This window comes from Carlito syrichta, unplaced genomic scaffold (genome assembly GCF_000164805.1).
Source record: "Carlito syrichta isolate Samal-C Ts95f unplaced genomic scaffold, Tarsius_syrichta-2.0.1 Scaffold304588, whole genome shotgun sequence".
Taxonomy (NCBI): Eukaryota; Metazoa; Chordata; class Mammalia; order Primates; family Tarsiidae; genus Carlito; species Carlito syrichta.
This window is the reverse complement of record NW_007248684.1, coordinates 104,717-117,514: the sequence shown is the minus strand read 5'-3', so window position 1 is coordinate 117,514 and position 12,798 is coordinate 104,717. Positions and strand designations below refer to the sequence as shown.

General features: G+C 41.0%; 1 protein-coding gene and 1 pseudogene across 1 annotated transcript in view; both read right to left on the bottom strand.

The window, feature by feature from the left end:
* Positions 1-12,798, bottom strand: part of EFHC2 (EF-hand domain containing 2) — a 192,156-nt gene that overhangs the window by 100,188 nt on the left and 79,170 nt on the right. Inside the window, exon 4 of the mRNA XM_008060303.2 lies at positions 4,672-4,895. Coding sequence (XP_008058494.1) covers positions 4,672-4,895 — 224 coding nt within the window. The remainder of the gene's footprint in view (positions 1-4,671; positions 4,896-12,798) is intronic.
* On the bottom strand, positions 5,439-5,816 carry LOC110595819 (annotated as a pseudogene).

Here is a 12,798-nt window from a genome sequence, read left to right as displayed (position 1 = left end):
CCGGGCTCGGTGGCTCAGCCTGTAATCCCGCGCCTTTGGGAGGTTGGGGTGAGTGGATTGCCTGAGCCCGCGGGTTCGAGACCCGCCTGGGCAGCGAGACCTCATCTCTACAATAAATCAAAAAATTAGCCGGGCATGGTAGCACGCGCCTGTAGTTCCAGTTCCTTGGAAGGCTGAGGCGGAAGGATCGCCAAGCCCAGCAGGTCGAGGCTGTGGTGGCCAGGAGTATGCCACTGCACTCCAGTCTGGGTGACAGAATGAGACTCCAACTCAAAAAAAAAAAAAAAAGAACACTCAAAAGTAATCTGACAAAAATCAGAACAGTAATTACCTCTGGGTAGGGGATCTGACGAGAAAGGGAGACAAAAAGAACTTTTTGGGGCAATGGAAATAATTCTACATCTTGATTTTCATGGGTACCCAGCTGTATACATTTTACAAAACTCGTTGATCTGTATGCTTTAAGATCTGTAGATTTGGATCTATGCTGATTACTTCTCAAATAAAAAAGCTATTTGTCTTTTCATTGAAAATTCATATCTGAATTTTCTTACTCAAAGATTTTTTTTTAAAGGTAAAAGGAAGCCAGGCGCGGTGGTTAACATCTGTAATCCCAGCACTTTGGGAGGCTGAGGCGAGAGGATTGCCTGAGCCCACGGGTTCGACACCAGCCTGGACAACTTGGCAAGCCCTCGTCTCTACAATAAATCACAAAAATTAGCCGGGTGTGGTAGCGCAGACCTGTAGCTCCAGCTACTTGGAAGGCTGAGATGGAAGGATAGCCTGAGCCCAACAGATTGAGGCTGTGGTGACTTCAAGTGTGCCACTGCACTCCAGCCTGGGTGACAGAATGAGACTCTGACTCAAAAATAATAATAATGATGATAATAAAGGTAAAAGGGAAGAAAGACAGTCATGGTTTTGGTTTCGCTCAAAAAGTTTTAGATATAAGGATATGAAAGCCCAGAGGAAATGGGAGCATGCAAATTAAGAGCTTCCGGTCTATACAGAGTCCCTGCCTTAGCTGTCCTCCCAACCATCAACTACCAGATCCTCAGTCTTTCTGTTGCAGCTCTTCTCTCTATCATTCTCAGCCCTGTTTTGGAGCAAAACTGCCCCCATTCTATCTGATGTAACCATATAGGATTGTTATATAAGGAAATGCTCATTGACAAGGGAGATGTCATTCCAAATCCTGTTATTACAATCTTCTTTGTAAATTCTTGAAATTTTGTATCTGTCCATGGCAGATACATGGGGAGGGGGGGTAAGATGACAACACACAACAGCTTTCCAGAGGCTCTTCAGTCTTATCCTTGATATTTAAATGAAATTATGGGACTTCTACTTCAATCAATTGAAAAATGTTTCTTTAGCATTATAAGGCCTCTAAGAAATGCATTATTGATTATATAGCATTGGAATCCTTTCAGTTGAAGTTAAATTGTTTAATTTTAACTTTACATTTCAAGGCAGCAAACACTGGAGAACTACATGCATAAAAGTCAATATAAAAGCCTCTTATTAAACTACTAATTTTCCAAAGATTTCTGTATGTATTGAAGAATTTTTTCCCTGAGAGAATAAATGCTAAAATGAGTTTCCCAATCTGAAAAGAATTTATTTAAAACATGTCTTAGCTGTTCTTGGTATTTATTCTGAATTCCTGGCACACAAAAAAAAAATTTTCTTTATAAACCTATGCAATCCCACAGAGTTCTATGTAATTTCATATAATGCATCATCATTCACAATCACTATCATATAACACCAACTGTTAGTGAATGAGTATAGCCATATGCAAAGGGTGGTAATTCATTTGGATCCATTTCCTTCAGGTTCTTTCTGCTCGTTCTAAATACTTTCTATTTATCTAGACTCTTTCAACCAGGGCACTTGGAAAAAAATAAAATAAACTGAAACCCAAAAATCTTTTCGTATACTGATACACGGGCATTTTAACTTAGATACTCCAGGATCAACTACATATATATACATACATACATACACACACAGCCAAAAATGTATACACATTTTAAGAAAAAAAAACTGTGCTAGAATTGTAATACTCAACATATACTGATAACAAAAGATGAATACAAGTCACCTTTGACTTCTGCAATAACAAGAGGCACTCAAAGTAGTTACAATCAGCATCCAGACACTTCTGATTATGGCAAACTAAAAGTAATACATAGACAACATCTCTTAAAACGTGTATACATTTTTTGGGCTGTGTGTGTGTGTGTGTGTGTGTGTGTGTGTGTGTGTGTGCACACGTTTCTCCAGAGAGTTATAGCCCTACAACATTAAAGAATAATTCTAGTCAGGCACAGTGGCTCAAGCCTATAATCCTAGCATTTTGGGAGGCTGAGGCGAGAGGATTGCCTGAGCCCAAGAGTTCAAGACCAGCCTGGGCAACTTGGCAAGACCTCGCCTCTGCAATCAATGAAAAAATTAGCCAGGCATGGTAGAGTGTGTCTGTAGTTCCAGCAACATGGCTGAGGCAGAAGGATCACCTGAGCCCAGCAGGTCGACGCTGGGGTAGCTGTGAGTGTGCCACTTGCACTCCAGCCTGGGCAATGGAGTGAGATTCTGACTTAAAAAAAATAATAATAATAATAATAATTCTGCTGGGGCTAGGAGGCAGGAATAGATGAATGATCCTGTAGGTGACTTTTAACAAGAGATCAAAGGAGAATCAAATGAGAATTTTATTCTAAATTTTGTTATCTTCCCGCAAGAAAAATGAATTACAAGCTTAAAAAATAATTTAAAAAAACAGACAAAACTAATTTATGGGGATAGAAATGAGAACAGTGCTGATCCCTGGGTATGGAGAGAAACTGATTACAAAAACACATGAGGGGACTTTCTGGAGGAATGGAAATGCTCTACATCTTGATTTGGGGGGCAGGGGACGGGCATATGTATTTGATAAGACTCATCTAACTGTATGCTTAATTTCTATGTATTTTACTGTGTGTAATCACACTTCAATAGAAAAATAAAAGGGAAACAAATAATGATAAAAATCAGGGTAAGAATCGAGAGATAGCCAGGCTTGGTGGCTCAGCCTGTAATCCTGCGCCTTAGGAGGCTGAGGTGAGTGAATTGCCTGAGCCCGTGGGTTCGAGACCTGCCTGGGCAACTTGGTGAGACCTCATCTCTACAATAAATCAAAAAAATTAGCCAGGCGTGATAGCACGTGCCTGTAGTTCCAGCTACTTGGAAGGCTGAGGCGAAAGAATCGCTGGAGCCCAGCAGGTCGAGGCTGCAGTGGCCAGGAGCAGCCACTGCACTTCAGTCTGGGTGACAGAGTGAGAATCCAACTTAAAAAAAAAAAAAAAGAAGCTGGGCTCGGTGGCTCAGCCTGTAATCCCGCGCCTTTGGGAGGCTGAGGTGAGTGAATTGCCTGAGCCCACGGGTTCGAGACCCGCCTGGGCAGCGAGACCTCATCTCTACAGTAAATCAAAAAATCAGCCGGGCGTGGTAGCACATGCCTGTAATTCCAGTTACTCGGAAGGCTGAGGCGGAAGGATTTCCGGAGCCCAGCAGGTCGAGGCTGCGGTGGCCGGGAGCGGCCACTGCACTCCAGTCTGGGCGAGAGTGAGACTCCAACTCAAAAAAAAAAAAAGAATCGAGAGATTTGCATTCCAGTCCCAGCAAAGGACCTTGGCTGGGTGTGTGATGTTCCCCATCACATTCCCTTTTTGAGTGTTTAAATTCTTCTGGAAAACAAAATTTGTGCCAAGGGATTGTTTAAAAAAAAACTTCAGAAGGAACACAATAATGCTAAAAAGACTGAGTCTTTACTCCCTGCACTAACTGATCAGACTTTGTAGAGAAGCATCTTTTCCTAATGGGGGTAAATCAGAATCACAGCCCGCCTGACCTTTCCAAAACATCTCAGCATCCAATACTACCATAAGAGTAGCTGGGAAGACAAAAGCTTGGTTCACTAAGTCAGTAGCATAGAAGATTTGGGCCGGGCCGGTGGCTCAGCCTATAATCCAAGCACTTTGTGAGGCCAAGGCGAGTGGATTTCCTGAGCCTGTGGGTTCAAGACCAGCCTGGGCAACTTGGCAAGACCTCATCTCCACAATAAATCAAAAATTAGCCAGGTGTGGTAGTGCGTGCCTATAGATCCAGCTACTTGGAAAGCTGAGGTGGAAGGATCACTGGAGCCCAGCAGGTCAACGCTGGGGTGGCTGTGAGCGTGCCACTGCACTCCGGCCTGGGCGACGGAGTGAGATTCCGACACACACACAAAAAAGTAAAGATTTGTCTAGCCAGAGTTAGGGAAATATGGGAAAAGACAAGCCAAGGAAAAGACAAGCCAAGGAAATGTGGACACAACTCATACGTCAGTGACCACAAAGTCAATTGTAAATGCCTAGAAACTGTCCCACCTGAGCAGCTCACTGAAGACTTTTACCGCCTGAAAGGGAGACTCTACAGAGAGAACTGGGGAGAAGCAGTGAGGGAGTCATTCCTATTCTGAGGCCAACACTTAGCCTTGTTTCCAGCCCAAAGAACAGGACAGTTCGAATAACTATGGCCCTAAAAGTTCTTTCACATCTGCCCATCAGGAGTACAAATACCTTTTCTGACTCTCCAAAGGGATTCTCAGTCTGAAGACAAGAACACATGAACATATCAGCTTCTTACCTCTCTTCGCATCTTCAAGTAAGGATCATCTGGACATTGTCCCGGGGAATTTAATTTGACTCCTATTTTTTTCAAAAAATTTTTTGTGAAGTTATCACAGTCATAAATCTTGAATGTCCGGCCATAGAACACAATGTCTATGCTGATATTAAAATGATACACAGTATAAAACTGATCATCATCAGGAGGTGGAAGAGGAATCCGATGACGCCGGATAAAAGTCCCTGTGGCATGAAATAAAACACAATTGCTTCAACATGTGGCTAACAAGTAAGAACATACAGCACATCTAAGTAACAACCCTGAATGCTTTCTCTCAACAGAAAAGTAGTCAAAGGGTTTGTTCTAGGAGGCAGCATTACTATATTCCAACTCTGAAAGAGTCAGAAGGAGCTGACACTTCTGAGGTTTAGAGGTCTGTGACCAGTCTTGCAGGTGGTTAGAGTTGCCTAAGTGGTGGCTGGGAGACGAATGACAGGGGTTATAAGCAGAGTGACCAAAAATGCCAGACACTGCTGTCATGCCTTTTCCTAGAACAAGTCTAGTCACATTCAGCCACTAGCACTCATGTGAGCACACAGAACAAGGCATTAAGGAGCCAATGCTCACAAAAATGCATAATAATCTTTAGTATGATAGGTGCCAACACTGTGACTTAACAGCTTTGATAAGCACAAATGACTTGAGGCTGCTGTGAAGCTTCGTGGAATCTTCTTTCTTTCTTTCTTTTTTTGGAGTTTTATAACTTTATTTGATGTTCTTGACAATCAGCGATTAGTTCTCATCCACATTGACTGTAGGTTTTTGAAAGTGGTAACAGGGACATCGGTCACCAAAGTATAAAGCTTGTTTGGTGAGTCTTCATCCTCATTTTGTTTCCTGGACAACTATACATGGATTCGGTACAGGACATTCCTTATTCCTTTGGCCCAGACAGCTTTGTTAAGTCAGGTATCAATGCGTACATCTGGAGTCCCCATCTCCTTCATGGCAAATTTTCGGATCTCTTTGAGTGCCTGAGGGGCATGCTTTTTGAAGCCCACTCCATGGATGTGCTTGTGAATGCTGATGGTGTATTCTCGGGTCACCATCTCGTTGATGGCAGAACAGCCCTTCTTCTCGTCACCCTTCTTTGCGGGTGCCATTCTGCCGGGCCCCAGAATCTTCTTTCTTCTATCAATTTATTCTTCCTCCTTCTTCCTCTGTAGTCTCTGTCCAACCACTGCCTCAAGTGAGAATTATCAGAGGCTTTATAGTTCTAGCCAGTGCTTTGGGACAAAGGTTCTAGATTTCATTCCATCTTCTACATCCAACCCTGATGCATATTCACTTCTTCTCTTGAGAATATGTTCCCAAGGTCCCAATGTATATCCAAAATGGTGGTCAGCCACTGGAGGTAAAAGGGCACCTTGCCCAAATGAGTGTACCAACTACACAACACAACAGCCAAGTTCCCCAAATATTGCTGCAACCTGTTTTAAAAATTGTTTCGAGTTTGAGATTTTATCCTACTTGCAAGTTGACAAGGTTAGCCTGCCATAGTTTCATGGATACTGGTAGAAGACTTGAGATGCCTTGGTTAGAGGCCAAGGGCAGTTAATTACTCAACAACAGTAATAGTAAAGAAAACAACAGCAATTTTAGCACCAGTTTCCTAATCCCAATTCCCACAGGGTGACATAACAAGGACCAGGTGACTCCTCCGCATGCAGTAGGTTATATTACAGGAGGGGAGCATTAAGCTTAGGGAACCCAGATCTTCTATAAAGAGCAATAAGCATTCCTGCCTTTTATCTCAGAGGGAGATATTATCTTTATTAGACTGGACAGTAAGCAATGTCTGCCCTTTGTTCTAGAGGGAGACACTATCTCTATCTTCTAAGGCTTTATAAGCAAACATGCACTTGGCTCCAGAAGGAAGGACCATCTTTGTCTTAGAAAGCTGTTTGCTATATAGACATCCTTGAAGAGAAAGTCCAAAATAAAGAGCAATTAGTACTTCTGCTTGCAAGATATACAAATGCAAACCGGGCTCAGTGGCTCAGCCTGTAATCCTGCGCGCCTTGGGAGGCTGAGGTGAGTGGATTGCCTGAGCCCGCGGGTTCTAGACCCACCTGGGCAACTTGGTGAGATCTCATCTCTACAATAAATCAAAAAATTAGCCAGGTGTGGTAGTGTGCGCCTGTAATTCCAGCTACCTGGAATACTGAGGCGGAAGGATCGCCAGAGCCCAGCAGGTCGAGGCTGTGGTGGCCGGGAGCAGCCACTACACTCCAGTGTGGGCGACATAGTGAGACTCCAACTCAAAACAAACAAACAAACAAAAACAAAAAAACAAAAGAAAGATATACAAATGCAAGATACCCATGGAGAATTCTCTCGACATCTGTAACTGACTTAGGCCTGAGAATCTACACCAAGAGTAAAGAGAAAAGGGAAGCAGAGCAAACAGAGACTCTAATGATGCAATAAAAATCGGCTTGTGGGACTTCTACATGGAGGTACTTTAATATAAAGATGTCAACCTATTTTTTTCATATTTTATATAGCACTGAGAATGGTGCTTTTTCCCGAAGTCTAAAGATGCTTAGAAATTATTCATCGTTTATTCATTAAGGAACATTTAATGAATATCTTTATGTGCCAAGAACTGTGCTGGGCTCTGTTCCATTACTCTACTTATCATCTTTTCACCCTGTTGAGAAAAAATTAACTAAAATCATCTTCATCTTCTTTTCTTTGTAGCAATTTTTAATTACTTAGTACATTAAATTAAAATAATAAAACTATAAAATTAGAACTGGTCTAGAATATTTTTAAATGTACTACATAAGAGATGATATAATTTTACTGCGAAAAATTATTCTTCAATTATAGCCTTTAATTCATGGCACTGAAAACAGTATGCAAATTATTTAATCATTCAAGATTAGACATTTAGAACAAATTACATATTTAAATATCTGTAAAAGGATGGCCATTTCAGGTATTTTCAGAAATTATTATACACATCTTTCAAAAATACTTATATTATGATAGTTTTTTAAATGTATAAGAATTATTCAACAGTCAGGAGCATCTTCAAAAGTTCCCATCCATCTTGCATTTGTACTTCATTGTAAAAATTCAAATAAGCAAATTAGTACTGATTTTGTTCAATAAGAGTTTGAATAGGAATCCTGTCTTTTTCTAGGTGGAAAGAACTGGTCCACCCATTGGATTTTTTTTGTTTTTTTTGTTTTTGAGTTAGAGTCTCACTCCATCGCCCAACTGGAGTACAATAGCACACTCCCAGACACCACAGGCTCAATTTGCTGGGCTCCAGCAATACTTCCACTTCAGCCTTCCAAGTACCTGGAACTACAGGCGCGCGCTATCACACCCAGCTAATTTTTGATTTATTGTAGAGATGAGGTCTCGCCAAGTTGCGCGGGCAGGTCTCGAACCCTCAGGCTCAGGCAATCCACACACCTCAGCCTCCCAAAGTGCTGAGATTACAGGCTGAGCCACTGAGCCCGGCTCCATTAGACTTTTAAATAATATTGTACTAACCACAATCATCATCACAGCCCTAGGATAGACTTTCATTTATATTTTCTCATTTAATGCTCAATAATCCCATAAGACAGATAATATATGAAACACAAATATTCAGTTTTTGGTGAGAAAACCAAAGTTCAGTGTGGTTAAGTGTCATGCCCTGGGTCATGCCCTAACAACTGGCAGAAAAAGATTTTTAACTTGGGTTTTCAGACTCTAACTAAATACCATTATCTTCCATAGTTTGCAGTGAACTGTATTTCACTGTATCACAGACACAATTTACTTAATGAAAGGAGGACGAGCCATAGGCAAAACAGTACAGAATTAGGAAGAGCTGCCAGCCACTATGAAAAGATGAAAGAGAGATGCTGAAGCTGTTCTTATGAGAGAACAGCCTCTCTCTGCTCTAGGGCAAGTCTCCACAGACTCCCACCTGCCACTGTAGCAATCCCCATCTCACCCCCACCTCAGGGCCAGCCCCACTGTGTTACTTGCCCTTTCAAGGAACCTGCCAATCTGATACTCGTCCTTCTCATCCTCCACACTTCTCTCACTAGATGCTTCTCAAAAGAGGCCAGGGAAGTGCTACTGGTAACAAAAAAGAGGCCTAAACGTCCCATGAGTTAGAAAGAGCGGACAGATCTAACACTAACCAGGAAAATTTGATAACAAAAAATCCAGCATCACAATTCCATGTTAATTAGAAAACAAGTAGCCAGGCTCGGTGGCTCAGCCTGTAATCCCGCACTTTGGGAGGCTGAGGTGAGTGGATTGCCTGAGCCCGAGGGTTCAAGACCCGCCTGGACAACTTGGTGAGACCTCATCTCTACAATAAATCAAAAAAATTAGCCGGGTGTCGTAGCGCACGCCTGTAGTTCCACCTACTTGGAAGGCTGAGGTGCAAGGATCACCGGAGCCCAGCAGGTCGAGGCTGCAGTGGCTGGGAGCGGCCACTGCACTCCAGTCTGGGTGACAGAGTAAGATTTCAACTAAAAAAAAAAAGAAAACAAAAATATGGGCAACTTGAAAGGTACAGATGAACATGAGAGTTTTCAATAATATATTCATGGAATTTCTCAACTGTGTCATTTGGCAATTAAAATTTCTATTTATTGGGATTTGTGTGTTTATAGACTTCCAAGATAGATGGCAGGAACTCCATCAGCAGGAGTTTGTTCTAGAATATCAAAGAAATGGGCAGGATGCCAAGTCTTTGGCAAACACTGAAGAGCAGCAGATCATCAAGGCAGAAAAATTAAAATGTTATAAAATAGAAAAACTACCAACACACCATATCTGTCCTTTAAATTTTCAGATATTTCTCTTCTTAACTGCCTCATGAAGACAACCGGGAAGCATGTCTGGGCATCAAGTGGCTGCTTTCCAGCTTTTCCTCATCTTCATATTTCACATCCCTCTTCCTTTGTAAAAGCCCTGCTATCTGACTATACTCTGCAAGCTTTAACTTTCTAACATTCCCCTGTGGATTAGATCAAAGTGACCATATATCTATTAGTGTTTAATGTGTTTTCATGTTATTCAGTAGGGACTTGTCTTAGATCTTTGCTCATACAACTAAATTTAATTTTTTGGAATTCACCTTCCAGAATTAAGACTACAACCTCACAAAAATACAAAAAAAAATAAAAATAAAAATCAATGAAGTCAAAAGCTGGTTTTCTGAGAGGATAAAACAAGATTGATGGACCCCTAGAGCTAGACTGACCAAGAAAAAGAGAGAAAAAGCCCGAATAAACACAATCAGAAATGCAAAAGATCAAGTCACAACTGACTCCGAAGAAATACAAAAGATTATCAGAGATTACTATGTACACCTGTATGGAAACAAACTCAAAAACCTAAAAGAAATGGAGGACTTTCTTACATCACACAACCTCCCCAGGTTGAAACAAGAAGAAATCAAGACCCTAAATAGACCAATAACAACCCAAGAAATGGACTATGTCATAAGAAAACTACCTACAAAAAAAAGCTCTGGACCAGATAGCTTTCCAGCAGAATTATATAAAAAATACAAGGAAGAACTGATACCAATCCTACTGAAAGTATTCCAGGCAATCAAGACAGATGGAACCCTCCTCAAATCATTTTATGAAGCTAACATAACATTGATACCCAAACCGGGTAAAGATCCAACAATGAAAGAGAACTACAGGCCAATATCCTTGATGAACATAGATGATAAAATTCTCAGCAAGATTCTAGCAAACCATCTCAAAAATCATCCACCATGACCAAATAGGCTTCATCCCCAGGATGCAGGGCTAGTTCAACATCTGCAAGACCATAAACACAATTAAATACATCAACAGATGTAAAGTCAAAAACCTCATGATTATACTTTAGACGCAGAAAAAGCTTTTGATAAAATCCAGCATCCCTTCCTGATAAAAACCCTCAAGCATCTAGGCATAGATGGAACATACCTCAAAATAGTAAGAGACAGCTATGAGAAACCCACAGCCAACATACTGCTCAACAGGCAGAAATTGAAACCATTTCCCCTGAAAACTGGAGCAAGACAAGGATGTCCACTCTCACCCCTCCTGTTCAACATAGTATTGGAAGTCCGAGCTAGAACAATCAGACAAGAGAAGAAGATCAGGGCTTTCCAAATAGGAAAAGAGGAAGTCAAGTTATCCCTCTTCGCAAACGACATGATTCTATACCTCGAAAACCCAAGAGAATCTGTCAAAAGCCTCCTTGCACTGATAAAGGACTTTGGAAAAGTCTCAGGGTATAAAATAAATGTGCAAAGTCAGTCGTATTCTTATACACCAACAATAAACAAACAGAAACCCCAATAAAAAGCACAATCCCATACATAATAGCCACAAAAAAAATGAAACACCTTGGCATCTCCCTAACCAAAGAAGTCAAAGACCTTTACAACAAAAACTACAAAACACTGCTCAAAGAAATAAAAAATGACACAAACAAATGGAAAAATATTCCATGCTCGTGGATTGGAAGAATCAACATTGTTAAGATGTCCATCCAACCCAAGGCAGTCTACAGATTTAACCCAATACCCATTAAATTGCCAGCAGCATTCTTCTCAGACCTGGAAATGACAAGACAGGAATTTGTATGTAAACATAAATGACAACGAATAGCCAAAACAATCCTCAGCAAAAAAAACAACAAAGGGGGAAGCATCACACTCCCAGGCTGTAAGCTTCATTATAAAGCTACAATAATCACAACAGCCTGGTATTGGTACAAGAACAGGCATATAGACCAATGGAACAGAATAGAGATTCCAGAAGCAAAACCTCAATTTCTCAACCAACTCATCTTTGACAAAGCCTCCACCATCAACCACTGGGGAGAGGAGAACTTGTTCAGTAAATGGTACTAGGAAAACTGGCTGATCACATGCAGATTATTAAAACAAGACCCCTACCTATCTCCACACACAAAAATTAATTCTAAAATGGATCAAAGACCTAAACGTAAAACCTCAAACTATAAGAACCTTAGAAAACGCAGGAGACACCCTTATGGCAATTGGAACTGGCAACCAATTCCTGATCAAAACCCCAAGTATCCATGCCATAAGAGATAAGATAGCAGGTGGGACCTCATCAAACTGAAAAGCTTCTGCAAAGTCGAAGAAACCATTGAGAGAGAGGGGAAACAGCCCACAGACTGGGAAAAAATATTTGCCAACTGTATATCTGACAAAGGCCTAACATCTAGGATCCACAAGGAACTCAAACGTGTCAAAAAAAAAAAACCAGCAAAAAACAGCCCCATTACAAAGTGGGCAAAAGATATGAATAAACACTTATCAAAAGAAGACATATGAGCAGCCAACAGATACATTAAAAAATGCTCAGCCCAACTAGTTACCAAAGAAATGTAAATTAAAACCACACTGAGATACCACCTAACTCCAGTCAGGATGGCCATCATCAATAACTCAAAAAAAAAAAAAACAGATGCTGGCAAGGATGCGCGAAAAGGGAACACTTCTACACTGTTGGTAGGAGTGTAAACTAGTATAACCTCTGTGAAAAATAGTGTGGCGATTCCTAAAAGATGTAAAAATCAACCTCCCATATAACCGTGCAATCTCCCTACTGGGAATATACCCAGAAGAACTCAAATCACTCTATGAAAAATATACCTGTACATGCATGTTTAGTGAAGCATTATTTACAACAGCAAAAACATGGAACCAACCATGCTGCCCATCGAAAGAGGACTAGATAAAACAAATGTGGTACATATACACGATGGAATATTACACAGCCAAAAAGAAGAACAAACTTATGAACTTTGCAGCAACTTGGATGGATTTAGAGGTTATAATACTGAGTGATCTATCACAGAAACAAAGAACCGAGTATCACATGTTCTCACTCATAAGCTGTCCTTGAACAACTATAATAATACTATAACTAAAAGAAAGGGATTGGCAGTAGTGGGAAACTGCCAGGGGAGGGCAGGGGTGGGACTGGTAGTGGTGGGAAATTGCCAGGGGAGGGGGAAGGGGAAGGGCACCTCATCAACAAGGGTACCTGCATATATATATATATATATATATATATATATATA